Genomic DNA, 20849 nt, shown 5'->3' with positions numbered 1-20849 from the left:
TTGATATACTCCTTTCCCGTTTTGGAACCAGTGTGTTTTTCCATGCCCAGTTCACATAGGCTTACAGGTTTCCAAATGTATCATGCATGGTATTTTTGCCTCTGGTCCTTATTTTTCCTAGAATAGTCTCCTTTGAATTATCTGATTGATTTTTCTTTCTTTTTCAGCTTGTTATTTAAAAAGTCGCTTTTATGTGAGCCCTTTGTAAATGTTGCTATTTAAAATTTAAACAAACTTTCCTTCACTTTCTTTCTTTTCCTCCATGCCAGAGTCATTTGAAAAACTATTGACTTATTGTGGTATTATCTTTCTGTGTCCACTAGAGTGTGAATGCCAGAAGGGCAGGGATTTTGAAGCTTTGGTTCATTTCTCCATCTACAGTGCATAAATACACAATGTATTGATTATCAATAAATACTTTTTGGATTACTTTGTGATGTCCATAAATATTTTAGAGTGAAACAGAACAGATATTATTATTCCCATTTAAAATAAGGAAATGAAGTGCCTTCTGGGTAAGAATCATTATCTATTATTAGTAATAACTATTAGCATATTCCATAGCTGTATATTAAGTACTTAGTATACAATGGAAGGGAGGTATAGGTACAAAAGTGCCTTTTTAAAACTGTGTTTCTAAATCAAAACTACAGTAAGTTTTAGTGACTCATTTGGTAATGAGACAAGAATTGGGCAAGTTTAAAAGAAAATGAAGTGTGAGAGAAATAAAAACATAAAAGCCTCTGGGGAGTACAAAAGAGGGAACTCAGCACTTATTTAGAAGTGAAGATGAGAATAAGCTACAAATTGTCATATGTCTAGATAGATGGAGTCATGTTTAATAACTTAAATACTTCTTTTCTTTATGAAAACACTCTGTCATCACTGTAGACCATTGTCAAAATACTATGTGAGAACTCATTTCATCTAACAATTCTTTGTTCATTGATTTGTCATGTGTTTATAAGACTCTAGTGACAGTGCCTTTGTGTTTTTGTTTGTAATTGTATTTTTAAAGTGTGATTCTGGGAACATCTGTGTTAGGATCTTCTGGATAAATGTTAAGTGTGAGATCCCACTGTCCCTGTGACTTCCTGACACAGATGTTCTGTAGATTATCTTGGTTAAAAAGCTTCTTGTTAATGGAGCTGTTATTTTGTCAAACAATTGATAAGTCCCTGTTTTTCATATGAAAGATACAACATTGTGAATCATTCTTTGGGGATTCAGAGATGAATAAAAGATTGCAAGTAGTTTGGTATTTCATGCTCATGCTATTTTTTTTTCTTTTCTTTTTTAAAGTAGTGTATAAATATGCCCTTAGAAACATGTATATTATCTATGGTGAAACAGATCAGCAGCCCAGGTTGGATGCATGAGACAAGTGCTCGGGCCTGGTGCACTGGGAAGACTCAAAGGATTGGGTAGAGAGGGAGGTGGGAGGGGGGATCAGGATGGGGAACACATGTAAATCCATGGCTGATTCATGTCAATGTATGACAAAACCCACTACAGTATTGTAGAGTAATTAGCCTCCAACTAATAAAAATAAATAGCAAAAAAAAAAAAAAGAAAGAAATCACAGAACAGTAATAAAGAATAATTTACTCTGCCCTTGAAGAAGTAGCATATAAATAGCAAGTGGATCCATTTTAGTGATGTAATGTGCTAAAGAATAAATGAGAGGATATAGGGTATGTGAAAAGTATAAAGCAGAAAGGGACTAATTCAGTTTTATGTATGATGGGAGAGGAGTGAAAGTACTTCATAAAGGACAGCCTTGAAGTTGGGGCTATAAAGATATGCAAAATGAAGAAACATAAAAAGCGCAGGGAGATAGGAAATATGCAGTCTACTTATACATATGGACATAGTTATAAGCATAGTTATCTCTAGATACAGATGTAGGTACACGATAGGTAAGAGATAGAGATAGAATAATAGTTCTGTATTAAAGAAGCTGAAACAATGGCTTAGTGGAAGCAAAACATCAGCTTACAATATTATTCATTTTGAATGATCTGGAGGTGTAGATAAAAATCATTTCAATAGTCAGTAATAAAAAATGTACCTTCATATCTCTGATTCCATCTGTTTGAAGTGCAGAAAATGCCCCTCACCAATGGCACTGCACCAAGAGAATTCATTTTCCTGGGGCTCACGGATCGCCCAGGGTTCCAGCCTCTTCCATTTGTGCTGTTTCTGGTCATTTACCTTATCACCCTCCTAGGCAGCCTGGGCATGATGGTGCTAATCAGACTGGACTCTCGCCTTCACACACCCATGTACTTCTTCCTCACAAATCATCCTTTGTAGACTTGTGCTATACCCCTACTGCAGCCCCACCGATGCTGACTAATCTGTTATCACAGAAGAAGACCATCAGCTTTGCTGTCTGCTTTGCAGTTACCTTTTCACAGCACTTCTCCTCACTGAGTTTTACATGCTCTCAGCAATGGTCTATGACCACTACGTGGCCATATGCAACCCTCTGCACTACAGTGTGAAGATGTCCAGCTGTGTCTGCATGCACTTGGCCACATTCCCTTATGTCTATGACTTCTCAGATGGTCTCTTCCAGGCCATCCTGACCTTCCACTTGACCTTCTTTAGATCCAACATCATCAACCATTTCTAATATGCTGACCCGCCACTCATTAAGCTTTCTTTCTCTGATACTTATGTCAAAGAGCATGCCATGTTGATATCAGCAGGCTTCAACTTCGCCAGCTCCCTCATCATCATCCTGATTTCTTATGCCTGAATTCTCACTGCAATCCTCAGGATCAAATCAGCAGAAGGAAGGTGCAAGGCACTCTCCACCTGTGGTTCCCAGATGATGGCTGGAAACCTGTTTTATGGGACCCTCTTCAGCATGTATGTAAGAGCACCAGCAGACAAGACAGTGGAAGAACCCAAGCTAACAGCTGTTTTCCACACCTTTGTAAGTGCAGTACTTAATCCCTTGATCTACAGTCCGAGGAACAAGGATGTTAAACAAGCACTGAAGAGAGTCCTCAGAAGAAATATAGTCACTGAGATGGCCATGCCTCAATTTCCATTAAACTGTAACTCTTAATCTTTGGCTCAAATGTCTTTACATTAATAAGATCAATTTTCATATTCTTTGTGTCTGTGTTTCAGTTGTTCTTCCCACTGAGAATAAATAAGCAGTACTTAGTATAGACTGCTGCCCTTTAATATGTTTACCTGGGTTGGCGGTAATAACATTTCCTTGGATATTGTTAGAAATGAAGCATAAAAAAAAAAAAAAAAGAAAGAAATGAAGCATAGAATTCTGCACCTCAGATCAACTATTTCAAAACTGCTTTTAGAATCAAATTTTAGGCACTTTGAAGTCATTACATTTTGAGGAGCCCCTTCTAAGTGAAAATTCCTACTAGGTGTTCCCTGGAGGGCTGGTATGTTCTTACTGCTTACAGTGGTAAACAGGATACACATGCTCTGAGCTCAGTCCTTCGAATCTATTCTCTTTTTATTACCATCTGTTTTGAGGGGCTAAGAATCTTTAAGAAGACCAACCTTCGGTACTCTTCCCCTAACTTACTAAGTAAAACTGTGAACCATGGGTCACGGTAGTGTTTTTCTGGTTCGTATGAATGCACTTGTTTGATGGTCAGTCTGGAATGAGAAGAGAGAAGAATATAATCATCATTCTTTTCTCAGATGGCTGTTTGTGGATCTCGTTTGAGGCCTCTGATCTGTAGGGACCTACTTTCTCCCTCAGCTCTGCAAGTGTAAATACACATACTCAGGTTTAGGGAAAGAAGAAATGCTTTTTGTGCCATTGATCTGAAAATTTTAGATTCTTTGGGATTAGCTTTTACTTTCTTTTCTAGATTTTTAAACAAAAATTTGAAATATTGATTTGAGTCTTGCTTCTTTTCTGACATAAAATCTTTATATATTTCACATATGTATTGCTTGAGCTGAAAGTCATTCACTTTGCAATATTTTTACCCCTGAGTTTGCAATATATTCTTTTCTTTTTTTCTGTGCCTTTGTTAACTTCTGAACTATTTAGATGACAGTGTTAAATGAACATATATTTGGGATATAAAGAGATATTTCTTTATCATGTATTTTTAATTTATCTCTGTTGCCAGAGATGATATATTTTATGCTTTTAACTTTGAAAATTTGTTAGGACTATGTTTGTCCAGCTTTATTGCTTGTATTTGAGATAAACTATTGTATAAGCTTAAGAAGTGATATTGTATATATTTTGATATATTGTATTACAAAATGATGATCATAATAATGTTAGTTGTCACATCTATCATCTCACACAAGTACAATTTTTTGTTGTTATTGTTTGGTGGTGAAAACCTTTAACATCTACTCTCTTAGCACTTCTGCATGTACATCATATAGTTAAGTGTTATCACTATGCTGTATATTAGATTCCCAGAATTTGTCTTATAGCTGGAAGTTTGTTCCTTTGGCCAGCTTCTTCCCATTTACCTAACCTCCAGTTCCTGATAATCATAGTTCCATTCTATACTTCTGTGAGTCTGATGTTGTAGATTCCACAAAAAGATCAGAGTAATTAATTATTTTCATTCTGTTTGTTTGACTTGTTGCCCTTAATGTAATATCCTCAAGGATAATTCATGTTGTAGCAAATGGGAGTTACCCTCTTTTATTTTTACTGAATAATATACCATTGTATATGTCTTCATATATATATATATATTTATGTATATATATATATATATATATATTTATGTAATATAACCAATAGTAACAGCTTTGATTTCAATATATCCTTCAGATGATATGTTCTACTGAAAGATTCACCTGTCTCCAAATTTTCCAGTTAGACTAATAACTACTTAAGCACATGGTTTATACCATTTTTATCTTTGTCTTAAATGTCTTGAATGAGATAATAATTGAATACTTGGTAAATTGGAAGAAAATGCAGTCATGCTATCTTCACCTTTATCCTGCATATTTTCTTTTGTAGTCTAATAAATAGCATTGCTAAGTTACATGCTCACCAGGTTTCCATAAAATATTACTTTCCAACACCTGGACCTCACACTTTGCACTGACTTTATTACAACTTATTATGATATCTTGTCCAAGGGATTTTTCTCCCTGTAATTTAATCACTCTTATAATTTAATCACTTTATTCTGGATATGAACGTCTTTTTAACAAGCATTCACTCAGTAGTAGTTTAGGGAAAAGCACTTATAAAAACACCATTCAGACTGAAATGATAACACAGAAACATCATACTGTATGAATTACGTAACCATTTTATATCTTTATTAATTGTTCTGCTGACCCAATTGAAAAAAAGTGGTGATCAATAATGCAAAAATCTCTTGATAATCCAAAGCCATAAGTTCAAAATAACTACAAAATGATGCAATGTCATGGTGAAAATGCCAAGACTCTAATGAGTATAAATCCATATAAATTAAGATTTCTCAGGAGATTTCTCTTGCAATAGCATTGCAATTATTTCTTCAGAGTGTGCTGAAAAATGCTTTAGGGATAAAAGCTCCAAATTATGAGGTGAGTATAAATCATTCTTAGCAAACTCATCACATGGGCTACTAGTATCTCTGAGAGAAGCTTTCCTTGGGTCAGGTAGGAATGAAAATTCTGACTTCTGTACCTACACTTTCACTGTTTCAGCTTTGGATCTTCATCCAGTAGGAGTCAGATGACAATAAAAGCAGTTTTGAAAGCTATCTTAATTTCTTAGCTAGTTAAAATGAGTCACTGTGCATATATTTCTTATTTAGATTGATCTGTGTTTATACTCATCATTTTACAAATAGCACTATTTTTATTCATTCAGTAATTTAACAGACATTGAGTAACCATATTACAATGAGCATCTGACAATCATATAAGCATTTTTAGAATAATAACTGTTGAAAGAATATCCCACCCATCCACCCAAAAAAAAAAAAAAAAAAAACTATATGAAGTAATTTAAAAGAAAGACAGATTCAACAGGAATTATACTCATTCTAGCAAAAAATAAAACTCATTTAAAATAATTTAGATAAAGTCTGATATTGAATAGATGAGGAATCTGAAGTCCATGGGAGAAAGTCATCAATGGCAAGATAAAAAGATTATTTTCTAAATGAAGACTCAAGAGAGATTTACTAATATAACATTGGGTAGTCTGAAACCACTATGCGTACTATAATCAGATAATGTACCTTGTCCTTACATTTGTGAGATATTGGACTGGAAAAACAAAGGAGGGAGAAGAGGGGGAGTTTATTATGGCACAGTAGACACGGGCGGCTCTCCTTGGGAAATTTATATTCACTTGAGATGCCTGAGTCCATCAACTACATGACTTATCTGTCTTCTTCATTTACTGTCTTAAAATATCATCACTTTCCAATATATTCTTAGAGACTTATCTATGTCTTTATGACCAGTTGAGATAGTTTCTAGACTGAAACTGAATTTCAATAACTCTTACTTCCATTTTCTGTTGTCCTTTTCTTGGCTTCAGTATACCCTATTCTCCTACTCATTTCATCTTAAAAGACCACAAACTTGTAGCCTTGGGCACTTAAAATTTTTACCAAATGTGACAACAGTTCAAAGTTAGTCTGCTACATTATTTTAAATGTACCCGGAAGGGGGCAAGCTTTACTCCTATAAACATTTCAGTAGTATTCCAGGTAACAGTGTCACTTGAAGAGGTGAACTTTGTACTTTCACTGATTGATTTTTTTTTTGTTGTGGTTTGTTTTTCTTGGTGAGGGAGAAGAGGAAACTTGGAATTCCAAGATACTACCGTATATTTACTATGTTTATCAATTTACCATAAAAGCCACCTCTGGTTTTTGGATCAATAATTCCTGTTAAATTGCAAGTAAAGCTTTTTTCTTACATCTGTACGTAGCAAAGTATAAACACATATGGATATCAATATCCTTGTGAATCAAAATTCATTAGGATAAAAACAAATCTATATTTTCTCTGTTACCAGCTTATTCTGGTTTGTTCCAATCCAGAGGAAAACAGTTTCACATTATTGAACCAGTGAAACCTGATGTGGAATTTTATTTCAGTTATATCTCTCTAGAAAAGAAAAGTAACTTTTCTTTCAAAATATGGTTACTACCTACCTTGACCATTAATGACCCAGAATTTCACACTGGACATTAAAACAAAAAAAATATGGATATCGATGTCCCATGAGAATACCGTTTTTAGAAGGATGTCTAGTTCCTCGCCTTACTGAAATTTGCTTAGTGTCTGTGTGTGATATTTCTCCAACAGAGAGCAAAATATTCATGGTTATTTTAAAACTAGTTCAGCAATGTCTCCAATAATTTCTGTCCAAGCTTTAAACTTTTTGTTTCGTATTGAGGTATAGCTGATTCAATCATTTGATACAAATTACTTAGTATTCCATATCAGAAAAGGAGTTAAAAAAATGAAAGAGTTGTGGAGGATAAATTTAGTTATCACTTTGATAAGTATCAAATAAACAATATTTCTAACCGCAGGAAATACTGGGTGCAGTAAAAATTAAATGGAAAGCTCTCAAAGGTCATTTTCATAGGCATTAGACACGAGTCTCTGACATATCTCAAGCTCTATAAGCATTTGCTTATGGAAACAGAACTAATCTTGAACTGAATTTCTATTAAAAGTTCGAATATTTTCAGTGGGTAAAAAAGAAATGGGCTTTAGCTATAAAGCAACAAATGAATTTATCAACACTCTTTAATGCCATTTTTATTTGCAAGATGCAGGTTTAAGTTGTCAAAGAATTTTTAACTGAGATGTTGAGAACTATGTTTTCTAGTTACCACAGGCCGTTAAAGTGTGAGTTAGACAAAAAATGTAATTAGCGCACTCTTGGTAATAGTGTGTGTCATGGATGGGATAATAGAGGTGAAAAAAGGGAGAGGAGGGGAAACTCAGGCAGATATGGTTTTAAAAAGAGCTTAGTATTACTAATTTCCACACAGACAATGTAAAATGTGTGAAAATTATAAATGCTCGAAAGCGCTTAAAACCTTTGCCTTCACAGTCGTTGCCGTGCACAGGCGTGGCCGCCCCGCAGCTCGTGGGGCCGCCCACCAGCGACCGTCTCCAGCCCACCTCGCTGCGCTGACAGGCGGGTCCTTTACCACTGAGCCACCCGGGAAGCCCTGCTGAGTAGTTTTGAAAATAGTAATATAAAAGCTCAGGTTAGAGCAAACCATGTTTATCTCTGCCCCATTGTCCTCATTATTAATACATCTTCTTTATCTCAGTTGCAGGATTTTTATAAAGGTAAAATAAAATAGAAAAGCATAATTGCTTTGTAAAATTGAGGCAACCACGTGCATGGAGGAAGTACTACTATCAAAATACAGCTTCCTCCCCCCACCCCCCCAAATTGTGGAGTGCGGCCATTGAACCTATTTAAAGGAAAGAGTGGGAAGTGGTCATATTAAATTCTCTCTTTTATTTTCGATTATATATGTTTTTGTCTTTTGTTGTTCACTTGGTAAGTTCTTGCACAACTCTTTGCAACACCATGAAGTTCAGCATGCCAGTCTTCTCTGTCCATCACTAGCTCAAGTTTGCTCAAACTCATGTCCATTGAGTCAGTGATGCCATTCAGCCGTCTCATCCTCTGTTGCCCCTTTCTCCTCTTGCCTTCAATTTTTCCCAGTATATGGATATTTTCCATTAAGTCAGCTCTTTGCATCAGGTGGCCAAAGTATTGGAGCTTCAGCTTCAGCATCTGTCCTTCCAATGAATGTTCAGGACTGATTTCCTTTAGGATGGACTAATTTCATCTCCTTGCAGTCCAAGGGACTCTCAAGAGTTTCCAGCACAGTAGTTCAAAAGTGTCAATTCTTCCAAGCTCAGCCTTCTTTATGGTCCAACTCACATCCATGCATGATTACTGGAAAACCATAGCTTTGTCTATAGGAACCTTTGTTGTATTTTTGTCTTTATTAGTTATTAAATGTAATACAGTGACCAAACAGGTGCTAGTATGTAGGACATAAGTGTAGAGATTTAAAGATTAAAAAAGTATCTTTACATCATTGAAATGGAAGCTTTGTATATTCTAAATGAATACTTTCCAAGTGGAATCGTCATTCCGGTGAGTGAAAGAATTAGTCTTGGTCGTGCCTGACTCTTTGTGCCCCTTGATTGCGTTGTCCATGGGATTTCCAGGCAAGAATACTGGTGTGGGTTGCCATTTCATACTCCAGGAGATTTCCCCACCCAGGGACTGAGCCTGGGTCTACCTATATTGCAAGCGGATTCTGTACCAACAAGCCAGAGAAACCCAAGGGCTCTGGAAAGAGTACTCCTGTTATTCACACAAATTCTGATTCTCTAATTATTGTTTTTTTCCTCCCAAAGACCAAAGATATAGATTTAAGCCCTGCAAATTATTTCTCTGACAAATTAACAGAAAATGTTGGATCTAATTCATCTCCATAATTTGAATGTAACACATACATTCCAGAAAAATTCAGAGATATGCTACCTTGTAGCTTTCCAGGGTATTCACACTTCTTAGCCTGTTATGGGGACTTTCAGTTTATTTGACTGTTTGCCAATAAAATAAAAACATTTTATTTAAAATGTTTTCTTCTGTACTATAAAAAATTCATCCTTGAAAATATAGGCATGGGTTTATTTGATTTCTCTTGAAAGCCTTTTGTCTCTGCATGTTCACTCTATCTGAAAGTACCCTTTACCCTTGTCCTTGTAGAAAATACTTAGTTTTCCTTCAAGCTCTTGTTAAATGTCATTATTCTTTGATCCATATACTGTTTCTAGAACATGATGAATGATAAAAAATCCACTGGCCAATGCAGGAGTCAAAGTTTCAATCCCTGGGACAGAAATACCCTCTTAAGAAGGAAACGGCAACCCACTCCAGTATTTTAGCCTGGGAAATCCTATGGACAGAGAAGCCTGGTGGGCTATAGCCCATGGGGTCACAGAAGAGTTGAGCATGACTTAGCAGCTAAACAACAACAACAGTACAGTAAGTGGGGATACAATTCTCAAAGTTTGAATTTCTAAGAATGCACATACTAGAAGCTTCCATGGTGGTCCAGTGGTTAAGCCTCTGTGCTTCCACTGCAGGGGCACAGGCCAGGTCCCTGACCCTTGGTCAGGTAACTAAGATCCTGCATGCGACATGACTAATAAACAAGTAAATACACACATACTGTTAAAGACTGCAAAAGTGTTTTCAAACATGTTCGCCATTTTGTCCAAAACCATCCCTGGGACTACTGACGAATCCACAATTTTATAGCAATCTGCAAGTAACACTTGGTGGTTGAAGCCATTTTAAGATAAACGTTGGGTCATAATTCCTGCGTTCCAAAATAAGGTGGAGACACAGGAGCCATTCTGTTTGGGAATCATCTGCACATTGTATACCCAACTATTAGGGGTTATGACCTTATTCAAAGTCTTACCTCCTGGAGTCTTAGACTATGTCTGATAATAGCTATGTGTGAGGATGACTGAGGGTAGAAGAAATAGAGAGAAAGGGGATACAAGAAAGAGAGAGGAGAGATGTATGATGGACTTCTCATTCACTTATTTTAATCTATCTAAGGGAAAAATGCTGGCACCTAAGAAAATGGGCAGAGGAAATTCCACCTTGGTGACTGAATTTGTCCTTTTGGGATTGACAAGGCGTCCAGATCTTCAGCCCGTCCTCTTTGTGCTGTTCCTGGGGATCTATCTGATCACCGTGGGAGGGAACCTTGGGATGTTGCTATTGATCAGGATAGATTCGCGCCTCCACACCCCTATGTACTTCTTTCTTGCCAGTTTGTCCTGCTTGGATTTGTGCTATTCCACTAACGTGACTCCCAAGATGCTGGTGAACTTCTTATCAGAGAAAAAAACCATTTCCTACACTGCCTGTTTAATCCAGTGTTATTTTTTCATTGCCATGGTGATTACTGAATATTACACGCTAGCTGTGATGGCTTATGACAGGTACATGGCCACCTGTAATCCTTTGATTTATAGCAGCAAGATGTCCAAAGGGGTCTGCATTCGCCTGATTGCTGGTTCATATACCTATGGGTTCCTTAGTGGCCTGATGGAAACCATGTGGACATACCGCTTGACCTTCTGTGGCTCCAATGTCATTAATCACTTCTATTGCGCTGACCCACCCCTCATTCGACTCTCTTGCTCTGACACTTACATTAAGGAGACGTCCATGTTTGTGGTGGCCGGATTTAACCTCTCCAACTCTCTTCTCTTAATCCTCATCTCCTACATCTTCATTCTCACTGCCATCCTGAGGATGCACTCTGCTGAAGGCAGGCGCAAAGCTTTTTCCACCTGTGGGTCCCATCTGGCGGCAGTGACTGTGTTTTATGGGACCCTATTCTGTATGTATGTTACACCTCCCACAGACCAGTCAGTGGAGCAGTCCAAAATCATTGCTGTTTTCTACACTTTTGTAAGCCCTATGTTGAACCCCATCATTTATAGTTTGAGGAACAAGAATGTGAAACGAGCCTTTCAGAAACTGATCAGAAGAAAGGTACTTTTGAACTAAAATTGCAGTGTCTTTTTCCTTACATATTAAATAAAAGTTATATTTATGGGAACTGGATCCAAGTTTTAGTGCATTCCTGAAATGTCAATTTTAAATCCATGATTAAAAGCTGTAAGCTATGACAGACTAGTTAAAGACTCAGCTTATAATTTCACATTGACACAAGAGTCATGGTGTGTAAAGTGAGTGAAGTCACTCAGTCATGTCCGACTGTTTGTGACCCATGGACTGTAGCCCCCCAGGCTCCTCCATCCATGGGATTTTTCAGGCAAGAGTACTGGAGCGGGTTGCCATTTCCTTCTCCAGGGGATCTTCCTGACCCAGAGATTGAACCTGGGTCTCCCACATTGCAGGCAGACTCTTGACAGTCTGAGCCATCAGGGAATCGTGTCAAAGGCTGGGCATTATATTTGTAGGTATTTCACTTTTACATTTATATCTGAATATATATACATTAATTTTATATTAAACAGTTACACATTCTCAGTAAAACGTGTAATATCTAAAAGAATATAAAGTAAAAGATTCCCTTCTCTTTGCCCCACTCTGATCTTCCATTCTCACTTCTTAAATTTACCATTATTAACAATTCCTTATATTTCCAGAATATTTGTCTATATCCACAAATCAATGTATGGCATGGCCATGTATAAAAAACCGCTAATAACACATGCTGACTATGGTGAGCTAAGTTTTAGTAGTTTATAATTTTGTGGTACTTACCATTCAGGTGCTTTGAACACATGGTTGAGAAAATGTGATCACAGCTGCTGATAAGACTTGCTGTTAACTCAGGGGGACAATGCATGATGGCACCTTCTTGTCCATGACTGACATCCGTTTATTTTTCTCCACCTGTGACAGTCATTTTCAAAAAGACATTTTCCTCCTTAGGCTATAATGGAAAGTAAAAATTTCCAAACAATTTATTTTTATATATTAACTCCTGAGTCAAAGAATGGTTCATACAAAGATTTAGGGTTTGCCCCTGGAGGAATTGTACCGTCTGTAGAGTTAATCAACGTCATTCCAGCCTCCTATGGTTTTCACGCTTTCTCTCCTCTCTCGTCTATTTTCTTTCCTTTCTAATCGATTTTTTCAGGATGTGACAGATATTTTCTGTCAATACCATAGTTCAAGCTTTACCCACAATTGTCCTTTGTCACAATCAATTCTTATATATCCAATTTGATAATTAATTATGGTGACTTACCTGTAAGTGTTTTAATGTTAAAGATGCAAATACTAATAATAGTTGAAGTTCCATGCCCCAGGCAAAGTTGATGAATGTTTAGTGGGTATCTACAATGAGCCAAAACTGCTTCGTGTACCAGTGAAACTGCAAGAAACACTAGTGTTGCACAGTTTTATGAAACCATAGAGATACAAGTCAAAAAATTTTGCTAAGTGCTATAATAAAGAAATAATAAATAAAGAGAATGAAAGGACCGATGCTATAGAGCAAGGAATCGATTTAATGTGAGTAAATTGCAGTGAGTCTTATAATCGCACAAGCAGGAACTTGCTCATCTTCTGCGCACCTGTCAACATGTCCCCATAAGACCCGGTCCAGTATTATGTCACACGAGTCAGCGTCTGAACAAAATCAGTGTCGGATGTCGCTTTCAAAGGAAAAGGATGACACAAATTTTATTACCCCTCAACTGACACCTTTTTTTCTCAATTGTATTTAAAAGCATCCTTTTCACTTTAGACATTATTTTTGCTCAATATTTCTTGCAGGGTAATGTTTTTATAGTCTAATTCTATGCTATCCTGTACAATTATTTAAATCTTTTCATTACTAGATATTGTTTTGAAATAACTTTAATTTGAAAGTTAGATTGCCTATAAATTCTGTTAAAACATGCATGCAAATAAATAATTATTCTTTTAACTTTTAACATTCAATTTCAATTTATGGCTTGTAGAATTCTACTTAAATATCTAGAGATCTATTGTTTTTAAGCATGCAAACATTTCAGTTGTGTAAAACTAGTCCTTTTATTATTTCAAGTGTTGTGATTGAAGGGTCCATGTCTCTCCCTCTACAATCTAGCCAGGCTTGACACTAAATAAAGACTCGGTAATGATTGAAGCATTAAAAAATGCCCATTTTGAAAGTGAACAAAGTGCATGTCTCCATTTTTACATATATAGGAAAGTTTTTGAAAGGACCGAGTGACTCTGAGGAAACATTTTTAAGCCAACGGTACTGTTCAGAAATTCAGGTGACGCCCATTGCCGTTGATGTTTATAACACTAGCAACATGGTGCTCATATTTATGCCCTCATTCACACAAGTTTAAGACAGAAGAGGATTTCACCCACTGCTTTCATGAATTGTTGTTCTGCTATCTAATCATCTCATCCTCTGCCACCCTCTTCTCCTTCTGCTGCCCCCTGGACTGCAGCACGCCAGCCTTCCCTGTCCTTTACCGTCTCCCAGAGCTTGCTCAAACTCATGCCACCCGACCATCTCATCCTCTATCGGCCCCTTCTGCTGCCTTCAGTTTTTCCCAGCATCAGGGTCTTTTCCAAACAGTCTGCTCTTTGCATCAAGTCGCCAAATTTTTAGAGCTTCAGCTTCAGCATCAGTCCCTCCAATGAATATTCAGGACTGATTTCCTTTAGGATGCACTGGTTTGATCTCCTTGCTATCCAAGGAACTCTCAAGAATCTCCTCCAGCACCACAATTCAAAAGCATCAGTTCTTTGACACGCAGCCTTCTCTATGATCCAACTCTCACATCCATACATGACTACTGGAAAAGCCATAGTTTTGACTATATGAACCTTCGTCAGAAAAGTGATGTCCATCTACAGTGATTTTGGATCCCCAAAATATAAAGTCTGTCACTTATTTTCAAATTATATTTGCCATAAGTGAGAGGACTGGATGCCGTCATTTTAGTTCTCTGAATGTTGAGTTTCAAGCCAGCTTTTTTTTTTTAATTTTAATTGGAGGCTAATTACTTCACAATATTGTGGTGGTTTCTGCCATATATTGACATGAATCCTCCATGGGTGTACATGTGTTCCCAATCCTGAACCCCTCCCACCTCCCTCCCCATCCCATCCTTCTGGGTCATCCCAGTGCACCAGCTCTGAGCACCCTGTCTCATGCATCGGACCTGGACAGGTGATCTATTTCACATATGATAATATACATGTTTAAAGGCTATTCTCTCAAATCAAGCGAGCTTTTTCACTCTTCTCTTTCACCCTCATCAAGAGGCTCTTTAGTTCCTCTCCACTTTCTGCCACTAGAGTGGTATTATCTGCATATCTGATTCACTTTCCTAAGGAGCAATGACTATGGTAGCATAGCTATATTTTCCTTCCCACCTATCAGAAAGATCAGTGGTGGTAACTGATAGTTTTCTTTAGTGAAAACCAGTCCTGGTGTATTTAAACAAATAGTTGCATATTCCAGGGAACAATAATGCTATAAGTCGAATATTTTTATTCATACATATTTTCTTCGGAGTAGTGGATATCTGAAGAATATTTACACTTTCACACTAACACATGTACACATGGAGGAGAGAGAAAGAAATAATCATACTTTTCAAAGATCAGGCACTGTTTCAATATTGGCTTGGCCAAAATGTTCGTTCGAGTTCTTCCATCAGATGTGGCAGAAAACCTGAACGAATCTTTCTGGCCAACTTAATATCTGTTGTTTCACTTAATGTTATCACCGACATATTATTTCAGTATTATAGTCCCTGTTTTAGAGATGAGCGTACAGAGGCGACAGATTACTCACATAAAATCGCATAACTTAGAAGACTATTTCAAATATGTTTCACTTCCAAGTTTATTGCTTTTTTTTTTTTTTTAATCAACTAAACCATCCTTTTTTCACTATAGTTTCTTGAAGACAAAAACCACGCAATGAATAAAGCTATCATTTTCGGTCTTCCAATAATGTTATTGATCAGGTATTTAACAGTTGCTGGATGCTGAATCATATAGCCTACTATGAGAAGACATTCTATTTATTATCTGTAACAAATTCAACATGTTTAATAAAGTAAGATTGATAATCAGATCCTGACTTCATCATTTGTCAGCTAAATTAACAGTTAAAAGCATGAACTCTGGAATCAGATTCACTGAGCCGGTTCCTCAAACTCTCCCTGCCCCAGTTTTCACATCTGTGAGATTAATATACAGTGCTTTGTCAGAGGGGAGCTGTGTAGAGGAAATGGAGTAATACCTAAAATATTTAGGACAGTAGTTGTGACATAACTTGCACTCCCTCAATAAAATTAGCTCATTTTTATTATTAAATAGAAAATTGCTCACTTGTTTTAAACCCTTTCTTCTCATAGCTTTCTTTATTTTTCCATTATTGCATTTATTACTTTTTAGATATAATACCCTTACAATTTTAGTTATTTAAATAAACTTATGTTTCCTGTGACACTATAAACTGTTTTTAAGAAAGTGAAAAGTGAACTCCTTCAGTTGCATCTGACTCTTTGCAACGCCATGGACTGTAAGCTCCCAGGCTCCTCTGTTTATTGGATTTTCCAGGCAAGAATAATAGAGTGGGTTGCCATTTCCTTCTCCAAGGGATCTTCTCAACCCAGGAATCAAACCTGGGTTTCCTGCATTGCAGGCAGACTCCTTACTGTCTGAGCCACCTAGAAACCCTCTTTAAGTAAGTGCCTTAAGGTCAGATATAATGTTCGAAAGCAATTATTTCTCCATTACTTAGTCTGGTACATAGTCAGGGTTTCCTAAAACATAGGTATGTGATAGATAGAAGATAGATAGAAGTATAGAGAACTCTTACAAAGTGGAAACTACAATTTAACTCTTATAATGTGAAAAGAATTAGACATCGTGTTAACATACTGATGGTATCATAAGTGTGTATAATTTATTCATGTGTAATAAATCTGTTTTTATTTTCTTAGAAAATTTCATCTGGAAATGTTCAGAATAAATCAGACAAGAAAGAAGGATTTTAGCCTCCTGAAATTGACCGGTTGTTCAATTTTGCAACTTTGCTTCTTCATCTTATTCCTATTTTCCTGTATTCTCTTTCTTGTTGAAAACTTAGACCTCACTTTGAGATTAACACCCTCAACAGCCTGTCACTTTGCCAATCTGCCAATCTCGCACTTTCTGGTTAACATTTTGTTTAAAAAGGTCATTTCCTTATCCAACTTATTTGAAGAGTATAATATGATTACACCCCTGGTAACTCAAGGTTTTGTTCCTACTGCTCTCTGTGACCATTACATCCATATGATTACCTACTTTTCATGTAGTTTCATGTATTTGTCATTAGTTAAGTCCAAAATGCATGCTTATGTGGCTACCTTTGCCTATATATGTGATCTTGCATAGATTTGTGTACAGCATCAGTTGTTTTCTGCAGAGCTGGTGATATGGAGAAACATTATGGTGTCTTGCCACTTTGTAACTACTAAGATGAAATGAAATTGTTAGTTATCATAGATGATATTGGAACTCCAAAATATGAATAAGAATATATGGCAATCTCAAAAATTTACATTTTTTCAAATGAATTTTCCATCTTTTTAATATTTGAAAACCAGAAAAATATCCCTGCTTTTTAATCTTCTTATGAATATGGTACTTCCTGGGAAGAATGAATAGTAAAATTGAACTATTGTCTCTCCTATATGTTTGTGATTCTTCATTTGAACTGCCAAATAAATACAAAGAATATAAAGAATACCAAAGTTTACTTACTGTGTATTTTTCTTTATTCATAAGCATGAAGAATCACTACCTGAAAAATTTGAATGGCTCATATTTAATTATCTTTATACTATGGGATATTTTTAACATGATTTTAGTTTGTTTTACTTGAATAATACAATAAAATATTATAAAATGTTTAAGAATATTCAATCCAGAGTCAAGAGTACTATTTATATCAGTGATTTATTTAAAATCTTTGGATCTGAAGCCTTGATTCCTTACTTTAAGACTCCTCTATCTCACATTCTACAAGTAGATGTTCAAAGGAAATTTAATTGTTGAATAAATTTTCCTGAGTATTAAAGAAATATGACACTCATTATTGAGTTTCAAAAATCAGAATGCATGTAAAAGTAGTCATTGATTTGGAAATTGCATCATAGCCAAAATTATTGTTTCTTTTGATGATCTTGGGTTGAGTAATCTATTACAAAAAATGGATTTTTCCAGAAAAATTCCTCTATTTGATTACCTTAATGGGAGCTTGTTTACCTAGGCAGGACTATTTTGAGAGAAAGTTTCCTCTTATTTCACAGCTCAACTGATTTTTTTTTTTTCATTTATTTTTATTAGTTGGAGGCTAATTACTTTACAATTCTGTAGCGGGTTTTGCCATACATTGACATGAATCAGCCATGGATTTACATGTGTCTCCCATTCCAGTCTCCCCTCCCACCTCCCTCCCCATCCCATCCCTCTGGGTCATCCCAGTGCACCAGCCCTGAGCACTTGTCTCATGCATCCAACCTGGGCAGGCTATCTGCTTCACCCATGATAGTATACTTGTTTCAATGCTATTCCCTTAGAACATCCCACTCCCACCTTCTCCCACAGATATTTTTAGAAATTATCTGATAAAATATCTGATAAAAACATATTCACGATCATGTGTTAACTTACTCAACACAAAATTATTAAGGTTTGTCCAAAGGTAGAAACTGTAGGTTTTAAAAATGATTAAATATACACCCACCTCCATGTTTATTTATGAAAAACTTCATATTTATTTGCCATAAGAATTTCTAGGATAAAGGAAACAGTTAATGAATTTTTAAAAAAAATTGTTTTATGAAGAGAGAGAAAAATTAATTCTGACTAAGAATTTTAGGAAAGAACTAGGCTTTGGAAACTGAGTAGAATTTCAAAAAAGCTAGTGGATGGTTGCAAAGACATTTTCTAAAGAAAAAGGCAATAACAAGCAATTGATGGAAGGAGAATAGCTTGATCATGCCTGGGGCATTGATAATGGATAGAAAACTAAGAAATAGTACACAGGATCACATGAGGTGGGATGGGATTTTGTTGCTAATATATGTAGGATTAAATTTGTTACTCCTTGGAAGGAAAGTTATGACCAACCTAGACAGTGCATTAAAAGCAGAGACATTACTTTGCCAACAAAGGTCCGTCTGGTCAAGGCTATGGTTTTTCCAGTGGTCATATATGGGTGTGAGAGTTGTACTATAAAGAAAGCTGAGCATAAAATTGATGCTTTTGAACTGTGGTGTTGAAGAAGACTCTTGAGAGTCCCTTGGACTGCAAGGAGATCCAACCAGTCCATTTTAAAGGATATCAGTCCTGGGTGTTCATTGGAAGGACTGATGCTGAAGCTGAAACTCCAGTACTTGGGCCACCTCATGTGAAGAGCTGACTCATTTGAAAAGACCCTGATACTGGGAAAGATTGAGGGCAGGAGGAGAAGGGGACGACAGAGGATGAGATAGTTGGATGGAACCACCAACTCAAACAACATCGATTTGAGTAAACTCTGGGAGTTGGTGATGTACAGGGAAGCCTGGTGTGCTGCAGTCCATGGGGTTGCAAAGAGTCGGACACAATTGAGTGCCTGAACTGAACTGAACTGAAATCTGTTACAGATCGGAACCTTAAATACTTTCAAACTTGAGTAGTGACAAGAAGGGTGTAAGACTGCCATTATTTGTTATGTTTCTGAGATAAGAATTCTGTGAATAACAATGAATTATTTTAGCCAAGGTAGAGAGTGACTACAGGAATAGCCACCAATGTTAATCTGGCAAATGATAGTCCCCTTCCCAGACTACTTTTTTTTTTTCATTTATTTTTATTAGTTGGAGGCTAATTACTTCACAACATTGCAGTGGGTTTTGTCATACATTGACATGAATCAGTCATGGATTTACATGCATTCCCCATCCCGATCCCCCCCCCCCACCTCCCTCTCTACCCGATCCCTCTGGGTCTTCCCAGTGCACCAGGCCCGAGCACTTGTCTCATGCATCCAGCCTGGCCTGGTGATCTCTTTCACCAGAGATAATATACATGTTTCGATGCTGTTCTCTTGAAACATCCCACCCTCGCCTTCTCCCACTCCAGACTACTTTTATTCCTCACTAAGATGTGTAGTTCTTTGCTTTCATCTGGGGATACACTTTACAAAAAATATATTTTATGAATTGGTAATTTGCATATGTGCTAAGTCTCTGCAATTGTGTCCAACTCTTTGCTACCCTATGGACTACAGCCAGCCAGGGTCATCTGTCCATGAATTCTCCAGGCAAGAATACTGAAGTGGTTACTGTGCCTTCCTCCGTGATATCTTCCCAACCCAGGGGTTGAACCTGAGTCTCCTTCAGCTCCGGCACTGCAGGTAGAGTTTGTACTGCTGAGCCACCAGGGAAGCCCAATAAGTTATTTATCCTCTGTTTATCTTTGCTGTCACTTTATCTCCCCATTTATTTACAGATTTAGTGTTGTGTTGACCAGTTCCTTCTTGTCAAGATCCTAAGATGTATTGCTATGAATCACCTTTGTCTTCCAAATCACTGAACAAAAACTGAGTTCCACTAATCTCTCAGGGGGAAAAAAAAATTAAAAAGCTATTGTTTATGGTATTTTTATCATAACAGTCCAGGCAAACTAAGACAATAATCCACACAATAGTCAGGCATCTAGAGTGCACTAGAAGACAATACATGGAAGAATATATACTGCTTGATTCCAGTTATGTGAAATTCAGAAACCGACACAAGGGCTCTACAGTGACACAAATGATCACATCATCATCACATCATGTAGTTGCTCAGTCCTGTCCGACTCTGCCACCCCATGGTCTGCCAGGCTTCTCTGCCCATGGGATTCTCCAGGCAAGAATGCTGGAGTGGGTTGTCAGCTCCTTCTCCAGGGGATCTTCCTGACCCAGGGACTGAACCCAGGTCTCCCACATTGCAGACAGGTTCTTCACCATCTGAGCGACCAGGGAAGCCCATTAAAAGTGAAGATGCAGCTAACGTGAGGAAGGAGGTGAGATGTGGTCTGAAGTAGTGTTCATCTTCTCCTTGCTTTCGAAGCAGGTCTTGTAAGTTTGCTTACTGTTACACTTTAACAATTCATTTGACTACATGTTTGTGCTGTGTACATTTTGCATGTGTGTATTAAACTTCACTATAAAGATTAAACATATATAAAAAATGATCCTAGTCTTTAAAGAAGAAAAGTTTCATTCCAATATCAAAGCACTCTGTTTGTAGAACACACAGCAGATTGATTT

The 20849-nt window shown here is 36.9% G+C and overlaps 1 protein-coding gene and 1 pseudogene across 1 annotated transcript; both read left to right on the top strand.

Annotated features, from left to right (window-relative positions):
• The first annotated feature begins 2109 nt into the window (after positions 1 to 2109).
• Positions 2110 to 8137, top strand: LOC136175537 (olfactory receptor 5M11-like; annotated as a pseudogene).
• A 2478-nt stretch (positions 8138 to 10615) lies between these two features.
• LOC136175536 (olfactory receptor 5M5-like) lies at positions 10616 to 11572 on the top strand. Its single transcript, XM_065945809.1, has one exon. The coding sequence runs from the start codon at positions 10616 to 10618 to the stop codon at positions 11570 to 11572; it is 957 nt and encodes a 318-aa protein (XP_065801881.1).
• Positions 11573 to 20849: the final 9277 nt, after the last annotated feature.

The sequence above is a fragment of the Muntiacus reevesi genome, chromosome 9, assembly GCF_963930625.1.
Source record: "Muntiacus reevesi chromosome 9, mMunRee1.1, whole genome shotgun sequence".
Classification (NCBI taxonomy): Eukaryota; Metazoa; Chordata; class Mammalia; order Artiodactyla; family Cervidae; genus Muntiacus; species Muntiacus reevesi.
Note: the sequence above shows the minus strand (reverse complement) of the source record. Positions and strands in the feature narration are given on the sequence as shown.

Excerpts from the sequence above, each read along its gene's own strand:
- LOC136175536 (XM_065945809.1), top strand. The coding sequence starts at position 10,616 with ATGCTGGCACCTAAGAAAATGGGCAGAGGAAATTCCACCTTGGTGACT.